The sequence below is a fragment of the Eleginops maclovinus genome, chromosome 21, assembly GCF_036324505.1.
Source record: "Eleginops maclovinus isolate JMC-PN-2008 ecotype Puerto Natales chromosome 21, JC_Emac_rtc_rv5, whole genome shotgun sequence".
Classification (NCBI taxonomy): domain Eukaryota; kingdom Metazoa; phylum Chordata; class Actinopteri; order Perciformes; family Eleginopidae; genus Eleginops; species Eleginops maclovinus.
The window spans coordinates 9,888,429-9,915,267 of record NC_086369.1 but is presented as its reverse complement, the minus strand read 5'-3'; the positions used below and the strand labels follow the sequence as shown (position 1 = coordinate 9,915,267).

The 26,839-nt window shown below is 43.9% G+C and overlaps 1 protein-coding gene across 11 annotated transcripts in view; it reads right to left on the bottom strand.

Annotated features, from left to right (window-relative positions):
* arhgap12b (Rho GTPase activating protein 12b) overlaps positions 1 to 26,711 on the bottom strand; it is a 51,034-nt gene extending 24,323 nt beyond the window's left edge. For 10 of the 11 annotated variants that reach the window (XM_063873822.1, XM_063873829.1, XM_063873821.1 and 7 more), the window contains exons 1-2: positions 26,566 to 26,711; positions 22,447 to 23,218 (exon numbers count right to left, since the gene is read on the bottom strand). In XM_063873822.1, coding sequence (XP_063729892.1) covers positions 22,447 to 23,124 — 678 coding nt within the window. In that variant the 5' untranslated portion in view covers positions 23,125 to 23,218; positions 26,566 to 26,711. Of the gene's footprint in view, positions 1 to 15,606; positions 15,773 to 22,446; positions 23,219 to 26,565 lie in introns of those variants that run through there. The other variant, XM_063873832.1, reaches the window with a different exon arrangement.
* Between the last annotated feature and the right edge of the window lie 128 nt (positions 26,712 to 26,839).

The window sequence follows — 26,839 nt, the reverse complement described above, 5'->3', positions numbered from 1 at the left end:
AGAATTACTTTTTCGCGAGGGAGACTGTTGGTCAGACAACACTTTTACATCTAAAGCAGTGTTTGTTGAGCATACAACTTCAATGAGGTAGAAACCAAGCCAAACTTGAACCAAGTACACTGCAGTGTGCACCTGTACAATGACAGGTATGCAGGAATGGTCCGCACATCCAGCAGGCGATCACTGTGGCTGGTTGAGATAAAGTCATGCAAAGCAGACATGTTTCCACTTTAGAATGCTCACTGATGTCATGGTCTGATAGGGAATCAGCTTTCAAACCATGCAGAACAGACACATTTACATAGGTCAACACACCTGCAGTTTTATATCCTGAGCATCAGTGCAGACAGCATGCATGCACACTAGACAAATCCATTTTCAGCTTTGGAATTAAGTCTTTTAATATAACATAACTCCATATGCAATACATTTTATTGTGAATACATCACCAGTCAGTACTGAGTTCATCATTAAAACACACACACTCTCTTTCTGACAGGTTATTATACTTTGGAACCAGCTTATATTTGACAAATCCTGCAGTAGTGCTCCCTCTCTGTCTTTAGCTGTGGTGTGGAAGGCAGTGGGCTGTGGTTTAGAGTAATAATCCCTCAAATCTTTCTGCTAATCTGCTCTGTTTATGTGAAAACAGATAGAAATACTCCAAGGATTTCTAAGAGATAAAAGAGAAACCAAGAGAGATGGGAGGGGGATCCCTGAATACCCCTCTGCTCCACCATGGATTCTCCTTTTAAATGGTATAAAACATAAAAACGGCTCAATATTGAAATAAGTAGGCAGCTTTACAGAACACACGGTCTACCAGTGCATGGGTGCGGACGTGCGTAACCGAGTGTATCCTGACCAGAGCATGAACTACATGAGAGGAAGAGAATATACGCATGTCTTCAGCCTTTTTACACACCACAAACACATTATCCACGTGTCTAATTAAACCACAAAAAGCATATAAGCCACATCATGTTAAGCAACAAGATAAACTGAAACAACGAGTCCTAAATACATTAAGTTTTAGAAGAAGCAGATTACATGCCTTAGTTAAGTGTCTGTGTTGGGCCAATAATTAAAGACCGCTTTAAACATGTTGCTAATGTTATTACATCTCTCTCAGCAAGAATGTGTCTCTGTCATCTGCCGGAATTTCAATTTGCAGTGAATCCCGAGAAGCAGAAAAGTGAATAACAGGATGCACTTCCACTGCCACAACTAACTCTTATGTTACACTTCAATCAGTATTTAGTTTCCTTGAAGTATGAAAAGAATAATAAATCAATGATAAATTAAACAAACAGTGTGTTCATGCTAGAAAAGTTACTATGGGTCCTTCCTCCATCCTTATCTCAGGATCCAGAGATGTTCCCACATCAGCACATCAAGCTGGGACTGGTACAAAAACAGATCAGGTTACTGTATCCACAGCGCAAATGCCAAATATATCAAGAGTGGACTGCAGCAGAGCAGAGACCTCAACATGTTAGATAACAGGGACGTCCCAGTACCCCGGAACATGTCTTAACCGCCGATAACCTTTTCACAGATTACTCAAGCAGACATAAATGCTGATAGCAAATCTGTTGATTTTTAAATAGAAAATCTCAATCTGTTAGAAGACACTGAAAGAATCAAAACACCTGTGTTGATCCACCGTTAAAAAAATAAAGATCTTACAATGCTCTACAAGTAGAAGGTCAAAGTTCAGATTTGTACGGAAACAGAACCCTGGTGTGTATCACTGCAAAGTGAAAAACACAGAGGAAACCAACTCTAAACCACAGGTGATGTCATTCAATATTTCATTCGTTTCAGTTTTCGCTGAAACAAAAAGCAAGTCCAATCATCCACACGTATCTGTCAACCCGTGTCTGCTGACAGTAAGTGATGATAGGCATGTACTAAGGCTATGTCCGAATATTTTTTGTGATTAATACACAAAGTTCTATATGGACATTTGTGTTGCAAGTTGTTGTTCCGCTCACATTAATCCATGTTATTTCCATGCCACAACACATGGATTTGTCTCAATTGGCTGGTTGTCTGCTGTTTTCCCTTCAGCACAATGCATAGATTCTATTTTTGGATAGCGATCATTGTTTGTACTACTTTTTACAATGCAGTCCACTTTTCTGTTGCATGATATTCCTCAGTATGCAGTCAGAGAGCACTACAAAATGGCAATCCTCACTATAAAAAGGACCATAAAGTGAGTGGTGAGTGATTTGGGACCGGGACTACTAAATCAGTAACTGGGGAAGCAACTTCCTAAGCTCTAATTAATTAACCGTAATTGAAAAGTTTTTTTTTCTGGTGTTGATTAAAGTCTCTTGTGGTCAACGTCACAGGGCCAAATTAGAACGAACAGAATAGGCGTATTAGGACTGCTGTTTGTCTCTGCAAAATGCTTTGGATTTGTGTGTTATACAGAGCAGTATTCTGGGTTTTGATGGGAATCACAGGGAAGCGTTCTTCTACACACAACAACAACAACACACTGCCCTCAGTCATATAGGAGGCTTATACCTCTCCAAGGGTGTTAATGTTGAGCCGTTAAACACAGATGTAGCTCGTTACATTAATTACAGGCAGTTGCAGGGTGCTTTATAGGCTTGTTACAGGAGACATGTTGATATGGTAGGAAGAACACAGGCGTTACTACATTTAGGATGAGTCTGTTCTGTACGAGTGTCCCAGTAAGCCATGACAGTGAGCTAGCATGCGCAACAAAGCTTTTTGATATGATATAGGCAGGGGTTTTTCTGGAAATATTCAGTAACGTCACTTCCGGCCCAAATTATGGCAAAGCGGAAAATTAGAGTCATATATCGCACCTCAAACAATCAATAAATCCAGAGTTACGGTTTCTGTACTTCCTCTACAGGAAAAAGGACAGTAAAAGAAACAATCTAATTCAGAAATCACTGTTTAGGCTCCGTAACAACTCATCTGTATGTCGTCTGACGGTGTATTAGACAGGATTTTCATACTTTTGGTTTATAATATGGGTTTTGACAAACAGAAATATTGTTTTCTGGCATTTCTTTAAAACGTTACAGGGAAAATCGTTTTTTAGACAAAAGACTGGTAAGGATATTTAATGAAAAGAAGAGTGGCTGCATTCTACATCCCATAGTTTTTTGCATTCCGGCTCACTGGGACACATAATGTAACTCTGCTTTTCCTACAGGTTAAAATGTCTCCAGTGAAAAAGTTTGGAAGCTGTGGCCCCCTGATACTGAAGCAGCTCAGAGGGAATTCGCTCATCATAAATATTTTCTTTGCCATGTTAGATGGATAATGTGTTCTGTTAAGTTTTGGAATACTATTTCAGATAAAGAACAAATCAATATGATACTTTGTTCTCTAGGAAATTACACAAGGCCCTTTGTTTCACTATTTTTTTACTTGGATTAATGGATATTAAAATTAAAACACCATAATCACCATTTTGAGAGGAGAACATAACCCTGGCATACAGCTTTGGTTTTACATCAAATCCCTGCTGTCATCACTGCATGGCTCTCACCCATACGAATAATGAAGAGATTATTAGGTGGAAATGGTTAGCATTAATGATAATTACATAGCAGTCCAGGTGAGAGGACATATTTAAGTTGTTTTTTTCTGTGAAGTGATCCTTTAAATTAGGACCTGAATTTATTTGAATTGTGACGGGAATGACTGAGCACACCCGGGGGGCCTGGTGGCAGCAGCCTGAGGTCTATTGATGCAGGACCACATGAAGTGCAGAGACAGCGCGGGACACAAGGGCTCTTGGTACAGGGGACAACAATGGCCAGTCAGCCTTCAGTCACTACAGCTGAGCAGCTGACAATGACAGGAGGGAGCGAAAGAAAGAAATGAGGGATGGAGGTTAAAAAGCAGTCACTTGGGTAACAAAAAGAGTGGGATGGAGGAACACTGTGACAGAAATAAAGCAAGAAAGGACTGAATTATAGAGAATAATGAAGCCACAGCAGGTACACCTGGCAGCTGTGGTAACTATGGAGAGTGGGGGGCGGAAAAGGGGTTAAGCCAACATAGCTTAAGTCTTTTCTCCGTCTTTACCGTCCTCTGAGAAGACAGGTGCGTCAGCGCTGAGGAGAAAAGAGCCTTCAACCTTTTCTCTGTTGAAGAAAAGCTTAAATCAGGAATACAATCGCCGGTGTGCTCCAACATGGGTGAACACACGCTACCTCCAGGCACTGTCACATCCCACAATATCAGCCCTGTTCACCGACAGATTCTATCCTCGTCAGCGAACCGTCCATGCTGAACTGCATTTGCCCCGCAGTTAAGTGAAGGTCAGATCCACTTTATACTCTTTCTGTGAACCAGTTATAGACTCCTTTCGATGCTGGAAGAGGACAATGAAAACAACCATCAACCTCTTCTTTCTTATGTAACACATAACCTGAACAACAGACAGACACATTTTGTCCTGAGGGCAATCCACACCAACTCCTTTCAGAAAAACTATATACAGAATAAATAAACAAGAGATGCGCGTGACCTGAGAGGAAACTGAAACAGCAGAGAGTGTTGCAGCACGCAGTATTAAGATCCTTTCCTTATGTTAGAGTAGGAAATCACAAAATTAAATACACCATTAAGTAAAGGAGCTGTACTAGTAACAACATGTCCTGATGGCTTTCCATAGAATGCTTCATTTATTTAATAAAGCTGGTCAAGATGGAGCTAATTATAATATGGTTCTATAGAAGGGTTTCGTCATTGTGAAGTAACTTGGAAAACAAGCCAGACTGACAAGGTATATGTAAACATCAAAAAAATCCCATAACTACTGTGAGCAAAATGTTCAGTATTCAAAGAGGGAAATCTCTTTATTGCCTCGATCAATAAGTATATACATCTCTGTACAAAATGTTGGAAAACGTGTTAAATCTACAACAAAATAATCAGATGTAATCCGCAGTGACGTCTTCCAAATAGCTTTTTTTTTTTTACCAATGCTTTGGACATTCAATTCCATCATTCCAATGTAAGAGTGGGAACCAGTGGACTCATTATTTACCAAAGAACTTATCTTTTTCGTTCGGAAATGCACAACTTAAGATACGACCACTCCCACTTTCACTGTTTGTTAATGTGTGTTCAAAAAGTGCGAAAGTCTGTCTAATATATGTTTGTTTTATTTCTCACTGCCTGCAAAGAGCTAATGGGGTATAGCATGTTTTTTTTACCTTAAATTCAACGTATCATGTTAGCTATAACCAACAGTCTATTAACACAATGTTTTTATGAACCTATTTAACCTCTTAACATTTGTTTTATCTCTCTAAATGTCTTTATCTCTGGAGAGGCTATCATTAGATGTAGCAACTGGTTTTCTACCCTCTTGTTATTAATGTTCTCAGGTAATTACCACCACTGATAACCAAGCCACATGGTTTAATCAGACACACGGTTCGTCAGGGAAACAACACTCGCTGATACCTGCTCTACTTTTCCCTCAGCCAAGTAGCCTAAGCCTCAACGAAACCACATTCACTATGTCAGTGCAGAATGACGGCTACTCACAATGTAGTTTGGGGTTCTCACGTATGAAAACATGGTCCAAAAAAGAGAGGGGAGTCCAGGTGGGGCGTGGGTATCCCGTCAAGGTGTGTGTACGTGGCAGTTGGTGGTTAAAGAAAGAGCCTGACTGCACACAGACTGTCGTCATACAGAACAGGACAGGCCTCAGCGGCCGATTAAAGGATCTTAAGATCTATTTAGGGCCCTGGTGCTCGCCTTAAATAGGAGCGCTCATTAGCTGAATGACCTGAGCCTATCACATGGAGAGAGAAAGAGAGATGGAGAAAAAAAAAGCGCAGATGAAGGAGACAGAATGGATAGCTCGACGGATGGCCATGCTCAACCTTCACCGAATTGGCCATAAAAAGGTCAGGGGTCACGATTCAGAGGTCATAAAGTCTGTGGTTCACACGCTCCAGTCACATCAACAGACGCTGCACTGAAAACTGTTCCAGGATGAGCCAAAAACAACCACGAGGGCCTAATCTCTGTGATCTCTGCGCAACACAACAACAGCTCAAGAAAAGCCATTTGAAACCCAGTTTTACACAGCAAATAACACCCAAACATCTGCACTCATCAAATTGACAAAAACCGCACTGTGTTTTCCCTCCTTTGTCGAGGTTTGGGAGAAGCTTATCGAGATTAGATTTTGGAGTTGTGGTAAATCTGCCACCAGCTGTGTGTGAAAACCAAGTGATCACATCCAGTGATCCAGACGCCTCTGTCACAGATAGGTCAGCCAACATATATGTGGATGATGACAGATTAGTGCCATTATCTACCTCGTTAGTCGCGTGGCAGATTGGTGGGAGGCGTTATCTGCCATGGGAACGTCACCATATTTTTGTGAACTCAGAGAGATTGTGTGTGCGTGACACCCAGACTCTACTGAACAGAACCACACACACAGAAGTCTTCAGTGATAGTCTACTTGCCTGTACTGTAAACCTGGAAATGTTGAGAACCCCAAAGTTTTATGTTCTAAATTTAAAGTACAGGTCCCCAGCAATTAGAAAGTGCCGGATGATCCATTTCATATGTTGGACAATTTCCATAATTAGTATAAATTGTGTTAATTAGCATCATTTAGCATTAAAGCCTATATGTATAATGGTTCAAAAAGGGCTTGGCTCACATTTCCAAGGCACAATGATTCAGGGCAGATGAGCAGGCAAGTAGACTATGACATGACATTTCTTTTAAATGTTTTCATTTAGCAGAAGAACAGATGGATCAGCAGAGTAAGCATACTTTGGGGGAACCTCACTAAATTTGCTGTGTGGTATGAAAGTCAAAAGTTCCCTTTTGAACCACTTTGAGCTGCTTTTGGATACCGAAACAAGATGCTCCTATTTAAAGATGACAATGGCAATGTCTTTCTTTAGTCAAGGGTCAACATACTGATTTGTGTCAGTGAACAGAAGCCTTCTTCATGCAGTGCCAATGTCAGCTCTGCCAGTTCTGTAAACAAATACAGCTCCGGAAAAAATTAAGAGACCACACCAACTGTTTCTTAAATCTTTATCTCTACATGTATGGCAGCCATTCCAGTGTCTGTTGAATTCCAACAGAGAGAACAATTAAGATTAAGATTAAGATTCAACTTTATTGTCATTGCACAGAGTACAAGTACTAGGACAACGAAATGCGGTCTCTGCATTTGACCCATCCTAGTAGTGGGCTGCCATTATGTACGGCGCCCGGGGAGCAGTGTAGGTAACCAGTGTCTTGCTCAGGGACACCACGGTGGCACTTGGTCTTTCGGGGACTTGAACTGGTGACCTTCCAGTTCCCAGGCCAAGCCCCTATGGACTTTGTTAGTAGTTTATAGAATACAATAAAAACTAAAAATAAACATTTAAAGACATACCTATAAATAATTAAACAAGCTGCTGTTGGTACTTTAAGTATATTTTGATGCTCATACTTTTGTACTTTTACTCGAGTAACATTTTGAATGCAGGGCTTTTACTTTTAACAGAGTATTATACACCAGTACTTCTACATTTACTTCTCCCAACTCTGGCATCAGTGCACCTAAACTTCAAATTAATGATGAATCACTAATAATAGCTCAAGGGTGCGAACAAGAGCGTGCAAATTAAGAAGTGATACACTAGACAATTATGGATGAGTCACCTGGTAAACTAAAAAGATATGATTTATACTGTTACCACCAAACCTCCTTCATTCGGAGTACCAGAAAACGTGAAAATAAAATGTACTTGGAGTACTTTCTCCTGTATTTCTCCACAGTATGCCCATGTCAGAGACAAAGACGAGTGTGTCTGATGATGACTCATTACTGGTGAGGAGAGAGTGGGAGCGCCTTGGAGTCACAGAGCACGCCGGTGTTGGCTCATCGGGTATTAACCCTGGTGAATCAGGTTAATTGAAAATCAAACGCACAGCAAGGTGCTTTTATCTCACAATGCCGTTCCGGCTTTAGGTGCAGCGACAAATTAAAGAAAAAGGGACGGCAAGCCCGCTCGGTGTGTGATTCTGTTTGAACCATGCATATGCATCAGTGTGTGCTTGTAGCTGATTTCTAATGCTCCAACTTTAATGATCCTGCTCTCCAGAATGTGACCCAGATAAGCGCCACCCCGCTACCCTAGAGGTTCAAGTGGCATATTTCCACACATCTCTCACTCTTTCCTCCACTGCTGCCACACTCCAAACATAACCCTTTAACCCTCTGTGCAGTGCTATAGGGTGCGAGAGATTTAAGAGAGTGTGTGTGTGCAGGCGTTAGCATGTAAAAACAGGCTGAAATATGCAGGCCACCCGTCGCTATCTCACACTCCATGATGCTGATTGAATCTGTGGTGGAACAGAGTGCCAAGGGGCAGTGTGCACCACTTCAACAGACGATAGCCACTCACAAAGGAAATGGAAACTTCCTCCAAGATGATACCCTCAACCCAGAAGGCTGTGGTAAACAAACATACACGCACACACAGACAACCAGCCCACAAACAGGAAGTGGAGTGCTACAAATTGAGGTGATAGGCAGTTTTCTTGGCGCATGAGGCGGAAGATGTTGATTTTTTAACTATGAGCTGAAAAAACAACCGAGGTTCAACCATGTGTCAGCACAATGAAAACACACATTTCCTACAGGATGTTTGTATGGTTGTTGTGGTATCTAAGAAAATTGTCTTTCTGTTAGATTAAACCACAGGATATGTAGAAAATCCTCTACCTTTTTTCAACTTAAGACAACAAAAGAGGTCACAGAAGATTATACCAGATCAAATTCAGAGCAATGGTGGCATGGTGGTGAGTAGTGAAAGGTCAGTGGTAAAAGGAGGGGGATGAAAGGAGAGAGGAAGCTTAAAAAGTGAGAGTGATAAGTAGAGAGGAAGGAGAGACGGTTGTTTTTTGGGGACAGCAGACACATCTGTGGTGAGAGAGACTTACAGCGGGGGCGGGGGGGGGGGCCTCCTACTGAGGGGACGTCTGCATTCCCAACACATCTACAAGGAGGAAATTGAATTACCTGAGCAACCCACAGCACAGCAGGGGGTTTGGACAACTCATTCTGCCTCAGGCACAGGAGAAAACCTAAGAGGAACAACACAACTGCGGACTTACAACAACAACAACTGATTTTGGTTCACTCACAGACATATGGCGGGTTTGCAAATGACTGCTGGATGAGGCCTAGCAGAATATATTATGTAAATGAGATGCAGTCGGTGGAGGTACAGAGTATGCAATAATTCAATGATTTGGGAATACAGTGGCATCAGACAGCCAAGGTTTGCTCGACATTATAATTTACTCAACTCATAATGAAAAACTAAACACATTAAGTTTGTCTGAAAAAATAAATAAAAACCAATATTGGAAATACATTAGTTTTCATTGGACAGACAAGAACCAGGAAGTGTTTGGCCTTTTTGCTTCTGCTGTGAATTTATTACGAAAAACTCTATCAAATAATCTTATCTTTAGACAGATTATTATATAAAGTAAATAACTTGAAACACTTTTAATCAATTGGGTTTTTTTTAAAAAGGCATTCTCTCAGGGCCATATGTTTTCTGCCAAGCACTCAGCTCATTTGTTAAAGTATGTGACCTTACTGGTGCTGAATCAGTTTATTGACTGGCCGTCATGATAGACGATGCTATTGCTGATAATATTCTGGTAAGAATACCACAGGATAATTGTTCTCACTGTTTTAAGAAACTTAATATGCTGGGTTATTTGGCTGTAAATAGACACTTAGTGACAGGAAGTGAGCTGCTTCAGGACATGGAACACATTTTCATGCACCTTTTTGATTTTGAAATGTTTTTTATACCTGGTTCACATAATTAGATGTGGTTAATTTGCTAATTGATGGACTGGAGCGAAAAAGGGTTTGAATGTACACTAAATGTTACAATTAAATGGAGTATTTCACATTATTTAGTACAAATAATACATCAACTTTCTAAGGATAAAGGGTAAAAAGCAACTCATTATTTATATATATAGTATTTATAACTTGTGCGTTTGTCATTGTACATTATGACTAATAATGCGTAGGGCCAAAGATATGGGAGAGTGGGCTTCTGGGATACCCATAATTAAAAGGGCACATTTAAATCTCCAGCCTATCTACCCATTGGCCCACATACCATGACTCAAGTGTTGGAGTGCGTGTTGGGGATGGACATGCGGGGACATAAAGGTACATTGTGTCCCCTTGGAATGGGTCATGGGTCACTCGGCCCACTACCCGACAGCCTGCCAAACCGGCCAACCCTCCCCTCTCCGAGCCCGTCCCTCTCCAGAGAAAAGTTCCAGTAGCAGGCGAGCCACTGTGAAGCCATTGTTGGGAACTGTCTCTGTCAGTGAGAGGGCTGCCTTGTCATCTATCCTGCCCAGTCACATGCTTGGGGTCTTTAGAATAATGAACTGCATCATCAGCTGGCCACTGGTCTGTGTGTAACACTGAAAACATGACCACATTCTGAACCCTGGACTGCTTACCACCCACTGATTTACACGCCTACATTTGGATCAAGAAAGCAGATCTTTTCTGAATATTTTCTTGAAGAAAACACAAAGTCCAGGTAAATAATCATTGCTGCTCCAAAGTCCTATTACAGAACATACAGTGACACTTTCCCAGGCTCTACTATATCCTAGTGAGCTCCTTTTCTTCCTCTGTGACCCATTAAAGGCTCTTGGTTGGGTAATTGATTGTCACAGAGCTGCTTCTGTCGAAAGCAATTCAATTTCCACTGGGCATGTCTTGCCACATTAGCAAGAATGGTGCTATTGTTTTGTTGAACTGGCAATGGCACGTAAAAAGGGAACCCTGTCCGCCAAACTGTCCGTGGCCCATTGACAGAATGTGCACCGGGGCAGGCTTGAACTGGGCACTCGGTAACCCTGAGCCCTGAGGTGGTCCTCTCCTGCCGAGTAATGCTGACAGGGATTGTGGAGCTATGGGTTCGCTGGGTTGGATGGGAGTAGCGAACAGGGTCAGTGGGTTTGGTCATTAGTAGTGAAACATCCTATTACTGAGCTTAATAATCTCTTTGGTGAGCAGCTAACAATGAGCGGAATGTTATGAATGCGCTTTTAGGAGAACTGATGAGAAAAATCCAAATTCTCTGTACATTTTTGATGGATTTGGCTCTCTCCAATTCCCATTTCTGACTGGATTCTGTACCAAATGAAGGGGATTGTAGAAATTAAAAGTCAAACCATGTGAAGCTGACAACAAAAACTGGATTTCTGAAGTTTAAAAGATTGAAAGTGATGCCACTAACATGAAACCATAGTGTCATTATGACTACACTATCTTAGAAATATTGAAGCAACATAGTAGAACAGTAATTCTGAAATCAACAGGTCCATAACAATAAAACACTAATAAATTAGAATTAAAATACATTACAGATAACAGCTTTTACACTAGCATTTATGAGGAAGCAGGTGTTTTGCACAATTAGAAAATATGCAAATCTATTCTAGGGTAGATCTTCTTTGAGTGATACTGCTTTGATCAGAAATAGGAATGGGTCCCCGTTAATTCCCTTTTAATTATTCGAGAATTTTAAGGATCTGTTTTCTCTTTGGCTTCACCTCAAACAGACCACGCTTGACATATCCAACGCACCGCGACCCAATAAACACTTGAGTGGCTGCTCTCTAATTTGAATATGTCACCATGGTTGCAAACCACTCATTTTAGATCAATAGGGGCTCGAGTGCGGGGGGAATTGGCTGGCAGATCAACAACAAACCCCTCTATTGGCCACCGGGAGGGGGTCCTGGCCCGGGCCACAGAGCAGCCACATAACCCCAAACTCTGAAAAAGACGAATTACTCGCCTCTCAATTAACGCCAGCGGCTTTGAGATAGACACAAGTAAAAGGAGATGAATTTGTGTATTAGGAAACAACAAAATAACATAGGATTAAGCGGCGACTAACCCCCTCACAGTCTAAGGTTATCAACAGTATGGCACACGCCTCCCAACAGAATCAGGCTGAGGATCAACGCAGAGCAATAAGCACATTGTTCGTCAAGGGGGAAAAACACTGGGACATGTTGGTGTGGGATGAACAGGAGTTTGGGGGGAACGGACAGGGTTTAACCCAGGAATGTACTTGTACACAACCTCTTAATCCAGATATGTAAGAAGATTGCATTCTAGTGTTTGTGTGTGGAGGCGGGGGGGGCAGGCTGTCCAGGCTCGGGCTGACCTGTAAGCCCCCTCTGTCCTACAGTCACTGCTGCGCGAAGCCAGTGAAGCATGTAACACCGTTTAGATGATTATGGCACTCTGGCTTGGACTGTGTCTTTCCTTAATCCACTCAAAAACAGGGTTTGTGTACCAGACACTGAAAAAAAACCCAACATATTGTACACCGGCTTTTCGCTGAAGCACCCAAACCAACTCATACAGAAAGTACAAAGGGGAAGTAAAATGTGATGTACTCAGACATCTGACCTTTGTTGTGGATAAGGATGGCGTTCAAAATTGTTCAGATCTCAGAATAAAATGACTTGAACAAGAGATCAAATCTGCATACAGGCCAAGCAGTCACATTCTAATTTAAGGAGCCACATGACTGTCAGACTACACATACTTATAATATTTTTCATGTAAAAGGAAATCAAGTGCAAAGATGTAAACAAGCATTAATAAGGCATGGTTGTCCGAGCAGATGGTTAGCGCGACTGGGGTCAAATGAGCTCAACTATCTGGTTTCTCTTCACTGGAAACATTAGCAGACTGGATTTAGTCTATGTAACCTCCATCAGTGGTAAACAATCACTGGCTGGTCCCCAACGGAGACTAAACAAAGAGAAACCGCAGGACAAGTGTAACAAGCTGGGTGGATTATAATAATAAATCTGCTTTTCGATTTTTAAAGGTTTGTATTCACAGTTGTCCCTGCAGGTTATTTGGAATATTAAAGCTGACCAGCTACATTTACACTCTGAAATTGAAATACGAGTGTCCTTAGTGAACTATAAAAAAAATCCCTTTATTATTTAATTTTTATTTGGGGATTCTTGGTTTAAAACTGGTGTGCAAATGCTCCATAAGAAGTCAAAAAAGGGAACTAATGTGTTCCTGCACAAGGCTTAAGGCAGGCAGTGGCGCTCACACTCCAAAACATACGTTTGTTTTGCTCCCATTCAGGCAAGATAAGGCTGACCTGACCAAGGTCCATGACAAACACAAAAAAAAGTTACCATGCTTTCAAAGGAGTCAGTCAAACTAAACCAAATGAGCCCCTGCAAAACAGAAGCACATGTTTAACACCATAAGGTTCTATTTGCATTAAATACTGGCTGTTTTATCCATTTGTGACGAACACTTTATAATCCCTTCCTGTCAGAATAATCAACAAGCTGTCAATCAACTACACAAAGAGGTGATCAAAGCAGCCAATGGTTTAGAGAGTCAACAGAGCATGACAGGAACACTGAGACATCCGTTACCGCTGGCATATCCATTTCATTAATGGACACTGGGAGTGCCTCTCTGCCAATCAAAAGCAAAGGCACTGAAAGTCTGCTGGCCTTGGAGGTCTCTTCCGCCTACTAGTGTGCACGCTGATCAGCCTCCCAGTGTCTCTGCTTTATTTGTGAGCTATTTATGGCCAGCTTTGAGGGAAATGTACAGAGACGTGCACTGTGTCCCCAAAAGGCAGAGCTCGGCTGGCACACTCCCCTGCTGAGCTGAACTGAGAGTGCAATTATAGGACTGTGTGTTAATGCTGTGGGAAAATTGGATTTGCTGTTTGGTTTCAGAGCTTTTAAAATGGGAAGAAGGATCCAGACCGATCCACACTGGAATAGAGTGCACTCTTTTTCTCCCTCTCACTTTATCCCCTTTGTTTATCACCGCTAGCATCGTGACAGCAGCGAGTGGAAAGTTCGGAGGACAATAACAGAGAAGTTCTGGAAAGTTCATTCAGAGGGCTGTAGTGGGCTTGCCATGTTAGTCAGTGTTCTGGTTACACTGTGTTCTGACATTCACACTAAAGGTAACTTTCTCACCAGCCCTAGCATCCGTTTTCTTTTTGTTTTTATAACACAAGTTTTTAAAAAGCCGAGAGAGATTTCCTCATGATTGCATCCAACACATTCTCAGAAACTAGTGTCCCTTCAAAACCTTAACCGAAATGAAGCATAACAGCAAAACAAACTCTTACTTAAAGAAGATTGATAAATTGAGCAGCACAAAGTCCTCAGCAGAACGCAGAGGTTCAACAGACATCACACCTCAGTAACGCCTCCACACCTTTCCACCGCTGCTTGATGATGCCGACAGAGCAATTCTAAATCTCTCTTTTCCAGTAAATGACCTCCGGCAAGGCGGCGGCTAGCGAAACTATTTCAGCGGCTCATCCTTTTGTCTTTTTGACAGCCGCGCCAGGCAATTAGCGATAGCGGTGGCGTATGACTGATACAAAACGCGCCGCTTGACGCTCAAAGACGCCCACGCGGCGATGCTTCCACAAGTCATCGCAGGCGCTGGCAACCGGCAACAGCTGCACCTCTCCTGAGAACAGCAGAAAAATACTGGAGGCTCACAAATACAGTCTTTAATCTGCAGTGATATTCTGTATGATAATGAGAAACACAAGCTGTCGGACATCACAATAAGGTGCAACAGGTCAAGAGAAGAGAAGTTAAAGAAGTCAAAAGAAGTTGAAATCCAGAGCTGAAATCTGTTCTGTTGGTTTTCTTCCAAAAGAACGCTCATGTCATGGATAACACATCTTGGACAAACAACAGTAACGTTTCATCCTAAGAACCTTGTTTTGCTGCAAATCAGTTGGTCTCCATGAAGGTAAAACGCCAATGTGGGCTAAAACAAGGAGAGGAAACACACATCTAAGCACTGTGGCGAGAGACAGCTCTCCACTTTAGCGCTCTGCTGACTCCGATCCCCAAGGTGGATTCGGAAGTAATAGGAGAAATCAGGGACAGTGGCACACCACACCAGAAGCACACCAGCCAGGGCCGAAATGACTCAGAAAGCAGAGTCTAAATGACTTTACCGTCATCGTGCTAAGCCTCAGACGCCCAACAGAGACAGCTTTGTAAGAGATACTCAAGGAAAATAGTTCCTCTTACCGTGGTTGCTGTCCTCAGAGGGTTGAGTGTTAGCATAACTCGACCTGTCCGCTCATCCAAAACAGCAGACCGCCGGGGGGGGGGGGGGGGGGGATGACTAGCAGCTGTTTAAAAGGCTCTGAACATAGCCAGCATCAGTTATGTAACCATGCATCAAGGGCCCAGTGCACAGAGCATCACCACTAGTATGCAAACCCCCTGTGGATAGCACAGCGTAGGGCGGTCATGTTACTTGCTAAAATAATCCGGTGCAAGAACGCTCACATGTGCCTCGATGCTATATCTGACACATAATGGTGCACACAACTGTCTGCTTCGCGACGAAAAGGGCTCTGGTCACTCTGGAACAAAAAATGTGGCAGGGATGGATCCAGAGAGGGCACTGGCTGAGAGACAGGGGGGGAAATAAATGATATCAAAAGCAGGCCAGCTAGAGACTCTTACCTTCTCTGGGTACATGATGTCCCAATGCACCGAGCCACAGCAGCGAGGCAGGCCCAGAGAGAGGGACAGGGAACGACAGGGGAGGGACCGCATAAAGCACAGTGAGCAACCGAGTGAGGAGGAGGAGAAGAGGGGGAGAGCAAATTAAATAGGTGATGTATCCCCGTCATCCGCTCTGTGAGTACGCCACGCTGCATCACACGCTGACAGGCGCAGCGGCTTCATGGAAATTGGAGCGGAGAGAGCTACTACCAACAGGGTAGATAGAGAGAGACAGAGGAAGCTTGAATCACATTCATGCGGGCTTTTTAGTTAGGGGAACACTCCTGCAGGTTGGTCGACTGTAACCCAGTTGGTATAGTTAAAGGAGATATGCGACAGGCTGTTCCACCTGAATGTTTCGAGACGATGGTGTATTTTGGGAAAGATCTGTGACACTATAAGAGCTAGTTATAGGGTAAGCAAGAGAGTTAAAACAAAAATAGTGTCCTAATGAAATGGGCATGGCTAGAATCGAGGTTGCAACTTGAAGGTATCTACCTTATAACCAAACTGAATACCCCTTTAGTTTTGTTTCCATAATCTAAGCCTCATATGATGATCAAGCTAACCATTCCTGGATGACGGCTTTCTTTTTTGGGATCTCTGGTTATCTTCATTCCCCAATGGTCAGCACTATTTGCTTGTATTTTTAGATTTTGTAAAAGCACCACATGCATACTTTAAGATTCCTTGGAGAGTTTTTAGAAGCAATTTTTTTCGGGCTGTTTTTCTACGGGTGGGTCCCTGTTTTGTTACTTATGCACAGGGCCCACCATCCTCATTCCCATCAATAATATCACTTTTTTTCCACTGATCAACAATCGGCTGTAACAGGCCAAGCTATCCTGCGATGCGCCAACAGAGGCAGTGAATAAAACATGGATGAAAACAATACTGGTATTCGAAAAATCTGCTTTAAAAATGATTTATTAGAAAGTAATGCATCCAACACATTTTTTAGAGCTTGTTTTGATGAGTAAAACTGAATGTTAAGAGGAGTTTTGCTTGTGTATACTAAAACCTCAACAGGGAACCTTTAACCTCCCAAAGCAAGCCCATTAAATTAAACTGATTTTGGTCCAAATTTGCTGTATCATTGCTGGTGTGATATCTCTGACATTAGGGTTTTATCTTAAGTAAGACAATCACGTCATCCACAGTAATGCTTTCCATCAATTTAATTTAACAATGCCAGAATAATTGTTTTAGTTAGGAGTGGATTCAATTAGCAACCACAGTGAGCATCGTGACCTGCCTGTTAGCATTAAGTAGCTGCTACTGCGGTGTCATTATCATGGGAGTATCATATGATGGTCTGTTTCAAACGGGGATTCCACTGTGTGCCAAGAATAAAATCAAACACTGAATATTTTATAAACTTTTACTAGCATCACTGGCTGCTTCAACCCAACCTTACTGGTCTTTGAAATGCACATAGCCAACACTATTCAAAAAAGGTAAATTCCTGCACTTTACAAAACAGCAGGATTCCCCGTAACCCTTATTTGACTTCTTTGTCAACTTCAATTCTTGTGGTTGTCTTGAAGGCTCAGGCCCTGGGGCTCTTGTGGGTTTAATCCTGTTGTTTGGTCAGAGACAAGGATCAGGATAGATAATGGAGGGGAACAAAATAATGGTGGTCACAGGTTGAACCAAGGGGCTCTTGGGTTTCCTCACTGTCGTCCTGCCCTTCACTGAGATCCAATCTGACAGCACGACTCAGTGGAAAGGTTGAAGGGGATAGACAGGTGAAGAGGGGGAGTACGAGGCTGTCAGAAGAAGAGGAAGCAACAGAGACAGAGCAAACAGGAAAAGTAGAAGAGAAACTAAAAGGTCTAGACACAGGAAGGAGTAGAAAGAATGCCGCCAGCCAGTTAAGTAGCGTGGGGCAGACTCTCACATGAACACAGCGGATGCACAATTTTGCTCGAGTTTCATATTAAATTATTAAAAAGGTCCAGTGCTTTGCTTTTGAAGGGAAAGAAGACCTTCATTGACTTAGCATGCCTGTTGCCTCACTGTATGCTAGTGTGTGTGTGTGTGTGTGTGTGTGTGTGTGTGGGCACTGAGGCTGGAATGTCAAGTATGCACTGGAAAACAAGCAGGGGCCTCCTTTTTAGCCGGTCCGGGAGTAAGACTCGCGGCAAAGCTCCAGATTACAACAGACAGGAGATGGTTGCACTTTACAGCACTGCTTGCAAACATATTTTACTAGGGTCATTATGTAATAGGAACAAGAAACGTTTTGTTCTTACTTCAAAAAGATCGCAGCTCATTTGGAAATTGGCTCTTAAGAGGGCTCTGCAGCAAATTTGAGACTCCGCAGGCAATTTAGCGCAGCATGTAATTAGCAGGTTATTGTGGCGTGGGGATGTTAGGAACAGGTCGTTTCTGTACAGTAAACCCAGCCTCCCAGGACAATCAAGTGCGAGAGAAAAGGCTCTCTCAACAGCCGTCCTTTCTGTGAACAATACACACATTCTGCTTCACGTGGGAAAAACGCACGTCACTGGATAGTAATTCACTGCACCAAATAAGTGTCAGCAAATTGATCAAACATCTCTAGGAGTGAATCCATTTTTCAAAGTGCCCTTAGGAGTTGAAACCACCCCCACATAGCAGTCTATTTCAATGCACCGCTAAGCCCCTCGTACACATTCTCAGCCTTTGGCCCGTTGCACAAGTCGGTAAACATACAACTTTGCAGAAGCCAAAGTGTGCATGTGGGCATGTTGAAAGAAACAATGGACTCTACATTCAAGAATATCTCAACGCGCACTCCAACATCCTCGACAGTCAGTGTTACTGCTCGCCTCCATCTTTAACGGTGACCTTGTGATGTTGCTCGTTTCTAGTCATTCATCTCGCCGCCAGCCAAGCAGAGGTTCACGGCTCACAGGCTACAAGCAATCTTCAGATTCACCCAAACATGAAAACACACCGTTCTCGGCCTCCTGTCCTCCAGGTCTCCGTTATCCCATTGGTGCTACAGCAGCTCTGTTGAGGCCCGGGCACTTTGTCCCTGTCTTACTACGCCCACAAACCCCTCCCTCCCTCCTCCTCCTCCTCCCCCCCAGGCATTGCCATCTAGACCACACAGAAGGTTGAAGGCAGACAGACAGACTCAGCCGCTTCCTTTTGTTTTTAAACCCTTTGAGAGTGTATCAGGGTACATTTACAAGCCAGTTATGTCACTGTGACTGTAGGCATCTTTAAAGTGGAGCTTCTCGGGACATTTCTGAGAAACGAGGCATGTCATACATATACGCTTATTCAAAGAGGAACGACTAATCCCGTTTGTAATCTCAGGGAATTAGCGTATTTTATTATTAACATGGAGCTCTGCATGTTACAGACTACAGGGAGTTACTTAACAGATAAAAGTGTCAGAAATTGTGAAAGAAAGAGAGGGCCTCTTTAGCAGCTGATGTGATCATGTGAAATGGTATAAAAGGCAAGGGTGTGTGTTGGGGCCACTAAAGGTCTTTTTTTTTTTAATCAGACAGTGAGTGAGTACGGCCCGGCTCCTGAGTGCAAAGCCACAGACGCAAACACATCCAGGGCCACCACATCTTCCCCTCGGTGACACATCTCAGAGACAGAAAACAACAGTCTGTCCTCTCACACAATCCCACAGAGCAGCCTCCATCCGCTCATAAAGTCACTATACTTTGGAAAGAAACGGAGACGTTTCCTATAAAAAGGGTTACGTCTCGAATTCCCCGTTCTTAGGAAGATATGAGTAAAAGTATTCCAGGAAAAAAGCACCCAAAATAACTTTCTTTGTGGTGATTGAGCATCTGTTATTCTGCAGTGACTTTAAAAACAGAATGGCCGTGGAGAAACCCAATATTTTGAAGTGAAAGACAGGCTTTTAAATCATATGGTTTTTCTTTTAAGAAAACAAACAGTATCCCATTGCCAGCTTCTTGGAAGTGAGGAAAAGAGGTTTATTTTGCCAATCCCTTAAGAGCTTTTTAGAAGAGAGGGGAAAGAGGGGGGGGAGGGCTTGGTATCTAAGTGGGATTCATGAGGATGGCTGTTGACCACAACTCTGCAAGGTGCTGAGGAGGCAGGGGGTGGGGATAGGGGAGGGGTGGGCGATCCCGCTCCGCAGCCACCAGAGATAAGCAAATTACACACGGAGGGACACAGAGGCGTTAATCGTCACCCCGAGATCAAATCTAATCAATTAGAGGTGGCCAGCTGGCATTCGGAGCGGAGGCATGTCAGCAACAAATACTTCTAACAGGTCCATCCATCTCACCACCCGCCCATCGTTCCAGCAGCTTCTTCTCTCCATCAGAGTATGTGTGTAAGGGAGGGGACTTATGTTTGAGGCTGAAGGTGAACTGATTTGGTAGATGAATGCTGTGAAGTAAGCACTACAGCAAAAGTTTCTTTATTTTATTTAAAAAAACAGATGTATAAAGTTGTCTTTTGTGGGGGAACTTTGGAGAACTTTTAATAGTTTGAGAAAAAATCCCTAATGACAGCATACTGGTTTTTCTGTTCAACAAAAGGATAGTTTTCACCTTAAAACCTTTTTTCTGACGCATCTTCATAATGAACAGTATGTTAATTTTGAGAAGTATTATAATTATCGTTCATGGTTCTAATTGCTGTGCAATCCAGTGCATCTGCAGCCGCCCACACTCCATGGTGTGAGTCCTACTGTAATGTAACATAATAGAAATGAAAAAGAATGCGTTTTAATTATAGTTTAGTTCAAAGAAAACGTATAACACAGTGCCGCTCCTTCATAGTTCCTGAGGTTGCGATATTAAGGTGCATCGTTTGCTCTCCTCCATTCTTTGATAACTGTAAAGTATACGTCCTGCATTCTTTGGCCAAAGCTCAAATATTGGCCATAAATCTACTATCAATCAGGCTCTAGTAAGGGCTTAAACTTTCCAAAATCACTTCAGACGTTACAGTATTGTCACAAAATGTTCCTCTCTCCTGCAGACCCAGTTCGCCTGAACCTGAGCAATGGCAGGAAGCAATGGAAGTAGGGTTTTCTGCGGGGTCACCTCCTTGCCAGGCAACAGGCCAAACAGGACAAACCAACACAACATCAGAGAGAGCAGGGGAGTGGGCTGCACCTGCCCAGACAGCGCTGAGCTTCACGGGGAGTTTTGGCTGAATCCTGTCTGCTTCTTATCCGCCCATCCAGCACTACCTTACCCGGAACAACAACAAAAAAGCACCCCAAAGAGCGGCCCATGCAAATGTAAATGGCAGAGAGTGAAATGGGTGTTTATTTTTGCCCGTGTGACTTGACAAGCGTGAAATTAATTCAAAAAGGCAGGCAGCCACACAGAAAACAACCCCTTTTCTCGCCTTGATAGGGGCTTTTCAGGTGTGTCAGTTGCGACCCACAATCCATTTAGCTGTCCTTCATGTGGGGCTCTGAAGTTGTAAACTGTGTTTCATTCTCGCTTTCCTCCACTTTACATGGGCGCATCACACATGGCATTCACACTCACACAGTGGTCCCCACGGCAGGGCGACTGGGGGCTACAGACTGATCCTCCGCTGCTGATATGACCTAGTTTCTATTCAAGCCATCTCTCTTTGTTCCCTCCGTGGTGGAGGAGGCTGCTGCAGCCTGTGGAACAAAGGACACAAGCAGCACTTGGAGCCTTCAAACAAGCTGACCCTGCCTGGATACAGCCACACCAGAAATGGCTCACAAAGAACAGTGCAGCTTGGACTCCCGCTGACTAGAATTCTGCTTTCTTGCTACTTTGATCTACCTCCGCTGCAGACGAGGGAGGATAAGCCTCAGTTCCTGCACCCATTCAACTCATTCTTCCATTCTCCTATCACCGAGACATACATTTTGAAGGTGGGAGGAGGCCGGAGTTATCATCTAGCGACTAAAGGGACATTGGGGAGGGGAATATTTTATGTTTTCATCAGGAAGTTTGGTATCCCTGCATCAGGAATGGATCCCTACATGGGGTTTGGTCACTTTACACAGATACCGGACCCCTTGCAGAGATGATCTGCCTTCAAGAATTTGCTGTGGGTGTAATAATACCATGGCCAACATTCCTGTAGTACAAGAAAATGACATAAGCGGAAGTAAGCATTACAAAATTACACATTTTGGCAGTTTTGTTGGCATAGCTTTGGTTTAAATACACCTGACTCACATTAAGAACTCTCCATTTACCAAGAAGCTGTGACCGTTTAGTCTTTAACAACCCAGCTGCCCAAAAGAAAAATACACATCTGTACATGTCAGACAAATTATACACCAAGGGAAACAGTAGCATTTTAATAAAAGGCACCGCAACTGTTGCTGCTTCCATGAACTCTGGCTATTGAGGCAGGAATAGTTTGCGGTGGAGAAGCGTAGGGGCTGATGAATGAATGCAGCTCTGCTGAGACGCCGCGCGAAGAACATGCAATCTCTGCACATCCAATATGACAGAATCTGATGGGGACAAGGGCGGTTATCTGCTGCCGACCCAAGAGAAAAAAAGAAGAGCACCAGGGGGAAATAAACCAGGAGGAATGGAAGAAAAGGAACAAAACAGATGGCAATGTTTAGGGTATTAAGATGGACAAAAACCAATGGTGCTCAACGTACTATACTGTCTCCAAAAACATAGATAGATCCAAAAGAGCTACAGTGCTTTGTGTTTTTTTGCTCCTACCAAAGCTGGCATAGTGAATGATTTTTGTGTCAATTATTCTCATAAACTACCAAATAATACACAAAATCAAAACTCCCAAATGCATCCAATGAAGCCAATCCTGGAAAACAAAGTAAAAGCAGCACCGTACCTGCATGAGTTCAGTGGAGCTGCTGCTCAGCTCATCCCCAGACTCCGAGTCATTGTGGACCTTGTTCAGCCGATCTCCAGGCGGGTTGCTCAGAGGGGAGGCCTTGTCACTATCTGGACTTTTGTTGTGGTTGTTCCCCACTTTGAGCGGAGGCGAGTCTGCCCGTGTCCTTGGCAACGTTGAATTATTGGCGTGGTGGTGGTTGTTGTTGTTGTGAAGCAGTACCAGTTCGGCTACCATCTTGCAGTGATGGGGACTCCCCAGGTTCTGGTTAGCATCCTTGGACAGAGCCGGCGGTGTGACGCGGTCCGAGGACGGCGAGGGGGTGGAGGAAGGCGACGGGCGACCAAAGCTGGACATTTCCGGCTGGTGTCGGTTGAGGTTTTCATCGGAGGCCCGGCGAATATCCAAAACGGTGGGTTTGGCCCTTAAGGTGGGCTTCTGGGGGGGCATGAGTGCCCGGCGCACCTCCCTGACGTACTGCGCCGGTACATAAAAGGCCTTTGTGCCCTCCTCCTTCCTCACCTGCCACCAGTCCTCATTAGTCTTCTTCACCAGCATGTAGCACTCTCCCTGCCGGATGGCCACCATCTTGTCTTTGGCCTTGTACTCATAGTCGTACTCCACCTCGATGTAGACCTGGCCCGGGGCGATGGGCGGCCCGTCCTTGTCAGCCATGACTGCCGGAACAAGCACTTGAACCTTGACCTCAGCTGCTCAGCGACCCAGGCCTGGAGGGCTCCTCATGTCCGACTTGTGGGGAACTGCTGGGCTGTGGGAGATAGATGGTGGGTTTTATTCCTTGTTTAAATGCCACAAGATATATTTTCAAAAGACCTTTAGCAAGCTCAGACACATGATCATACACCCACCAGACCACACCAACATGCTCAAATTTCATCGGACAAACCTCCCAGCCTGTCACACACACCGCCTTATTACTCACCTGATTACTACAACCGCAAAGTGCTACCGCTATGACACACTAGCATTATAACATGATCTAATACCAGACGGACATTCTTGATTGGTGAGTCGAGTAAAGGCAACTCCTACCTCCGATCATCAAAAAACCACAACAGACCGTTAACACCGATTGCTCTGGTAGGCGATCCCTCTGCTAAGGATATCCAGCTCCAGTAACCCGATCACCCTCCGCGGCGCTAAAGGTGATGACAACATGACCCCCAGAATCCTGCATGCGATCCAATGACTACAATACATTACCTCAGAGAGTGTCTGCATCCTAAAATAAATGTGTGCGTGTCGTTTCATAGAGTTCTGCATCATTACTCATTAACGCAGACACATTTAGAAACCTTTAAAAAGGGTGATCTTTCTCGATATATTATTCACAGAGTGTGAGTCAGAGGACAGCTGGGCCTGTGCCATTCCTGCAGGGTTTGTTTTGAGATGATGCCTGTCATTGATCCGTCCGTCAGAGAGTCTCCCCTTCCTCGGTTAACCTAAATAAATACAGGGGCGCTCCCAACGCAGAGGAGCCGCGGTTCCCTATCCTATCATATTCCTCTTCCCTGAAATAGCCGCCACGGTGGACTGACATCCTGGAAGTGCGGGCGGCAAAAGCAGGTGCCTTTAGTGAGGCGTGGGAACGCGTTGCTGAATGTATAAAGGGGCCCATCCTCATGTAAAGGAATATGTACACACAGACTAACAGCTACCAACCCAGAATACATTTACGGTAGTGAGAGCTGTCTGGGCCTGAATGGGAGCCCATGAGAGATGCGCTGCTGGTTCATAATGGGCCTAGATGGTTTCTGTTTTATCTGTTTCAACGCCATGAAGCACACACACATTGTTGCGTCTTGCCAGGGTTTGTGTGTGCCTGTCCAGTGCGGGCCTGTCCCGTTACAAGCCGCAGCCTGATGTCAACACGCCATGTCCAAGCCTTTATGAATGAATGACTGTCTCTCCAGGAACAGTCACTTTCTGTTTTAATTTGACTGTGTATTATAAGAATCAGTCACAAATGCTCACGTAACCCCACCCCTAACACCAACCGGACCCAATCTACAGCTCACACCATATCCAGAGGTGCCAGAGATGTAGTCAGGAGCGTGTCAGAGCTCCAAATCACGCACATGATAACGGCACCTATCACTGATGGCGCATGTCGTGTAATACAGACTGGGATTCTGGTGCATTCTAAGATAAAGGATAACCTGTAATAAGTGACATGACATTGCCGCACCGGGAGAATGTCATGCTGTTCGAAAAAGGAGTTTATCCGTTAGATTAGCAGCAACTGCTTCTTCATACCACTACAATCTAAAGTTGGGACACTTATCCAGAAGATTACAGCTCCCAAATATACACCACTACAACCATTAACAGTTCTCACACTGTGTCAAAGAGCTGATTACTGACCTAGCAAGAGAACTTCAAAACCTGACAGACGCTCGCTGCAAGAATGACATCACTGACTGTTGCAGGGGCCCACAACTGAGTCACCATGACAAAAAAACGTACTGTTAACCATAAATTTAAAGTGGCTCCTTTGCACAATACAGCAGAGATTTACAACTCCAGCCCCCTCCTTCTCTCTTCTCTCTCTCTCTCTCCTAACTGCTGTGGTTTCTCAGAGTTCTGGCACAGGACCCGAGAGAGTAAATTTTGCTGCAATAGAATCCTTGTCACTGCATGGTGTCAGAGCAAAGTGAAGTCTCAGAGGGGGGGGGGGGGGGGGTAGCCAACGTGATGCTCTGTGGAGACCCGAAAGATCCAGCTTATGTTTAGGAACAGGTTGGCACAGCAGTGAATGAACAACGATTGTCCATTTGAACAAATCCCCACTGTCTTCTCATTATTCAAGAATCAAATCAGTCGTTAAAGTGGGGCACAAAGCCGAAATAACAGTACGTCTTATGAGAAGTATTTTTGATCAGGCATACTATTTTTACCCCACATCATATCTATTAGCAGGAGCAACTTGTTCAAGTCTTCACCTGTTGTTGGTTTAAAATGAATATCTTACTGCTAATGTTACTTCCAGATGTGATGCAATTTAATCTGGAAACAGTCAGATATAAACATCTATGGAAAACATCAACCAATCAGATGAGAGAAAATCATAATAGTGACAACTACTGCAGAAAATGTAAATCAAACAGATTGGAAAACGCTCCTGGTGTATAACAGGAACGTGCAGAAATCAGTGTCATGTATAAGACACGTGTGTAAGTGGCATTATGGCAAATCTCTGCAACAGAATGTTCAAAAACTAGCACTCAATCTGGCAACACATGAAGGTATGCAATGCATCAACACAGGAATCACGACATGTGCTTTTGTCTGCATACATCTGCAGACCAGCCACTGTAGCAGCAAAACATCCTTAGACCCTGACTGCCTTTGTCCCTGTGCTTCATTCAAAACAGATGTGGCCAAGCAGCATCCACTCAGCATGTGCTGCCGCGTTCACTTTCATCTATGCGGGTTATTTGATGCATATGGATATGCACTGAGTTCAAAACAGTCCTTTGGCAATTATGCACTGTTGAAAACAAGCAGCTACGGTCTACAAATCGCAGGGGCTGAGCGGCCAGAGCATGCCTGGGGCGGTGGTGAGGGGGGGCATAGCCCATGGGTGGGGGGCAGGGTCCCTTCAAGCCCCGCAGAAATACAGCACAAAGGAGTTTAATCCATGTGCAATCATAACAAAGGTCCCTGACTCGACATGACCAAGGATTCCCAGGAGCGAGGGGAGGGTAAGTGGTCGTGCCTGCCGGAGAAAGCACACCTAAACGGGGACAAATGTCCAAGCACACCGCGAGAAAACAAGCCCACCAAATCTGTAGGTGCGTACCACTCAGACTGATGCTATCACGTGGAAGGTAATAATTACCTAGCTGTTTAAATATCTAAGACAAACACAAGCAAAACACAGTGTTCCTATTTAGGATATTTTTCCAGTGTGAGGCATTTGAGTGAACATTTCCAGAGGCTTCGTGCCTGGACAAAAGCACTGCAGGTTCACTCGGATACAAGCCCTCCGTTCTGCAACAGCGTGCATAGCAACAAAGTAACTCCGTCAGAAGCCAATAGCCTGTCGCTGACCAGGGAACGGAGAAGCCACGCACAACATTCAAACATACCTACCTTTACAAAACTCCAGGGGTGTCTCTCTGTGTTCTGCGTCGACCGTATGGGTAGTAAGAAGGAACTTTTCCCCCCTAATTCAGTGTCTGCCTCTCCAACTAAGTCCGCATCAGACCTCCAGTCAGTCGGTCTGTTCGCAATCCCCCGCCTCTCTTCAGTTGCCAAGCTCACTGCGTCAACACAACACATATCCGGTCACAGCCTTCAAAGTAAGAGCTTTAATTGAAGAACCTGGCTTGAGTTTTTTTTTTAAATATTATTTGGGGCTTGGCAT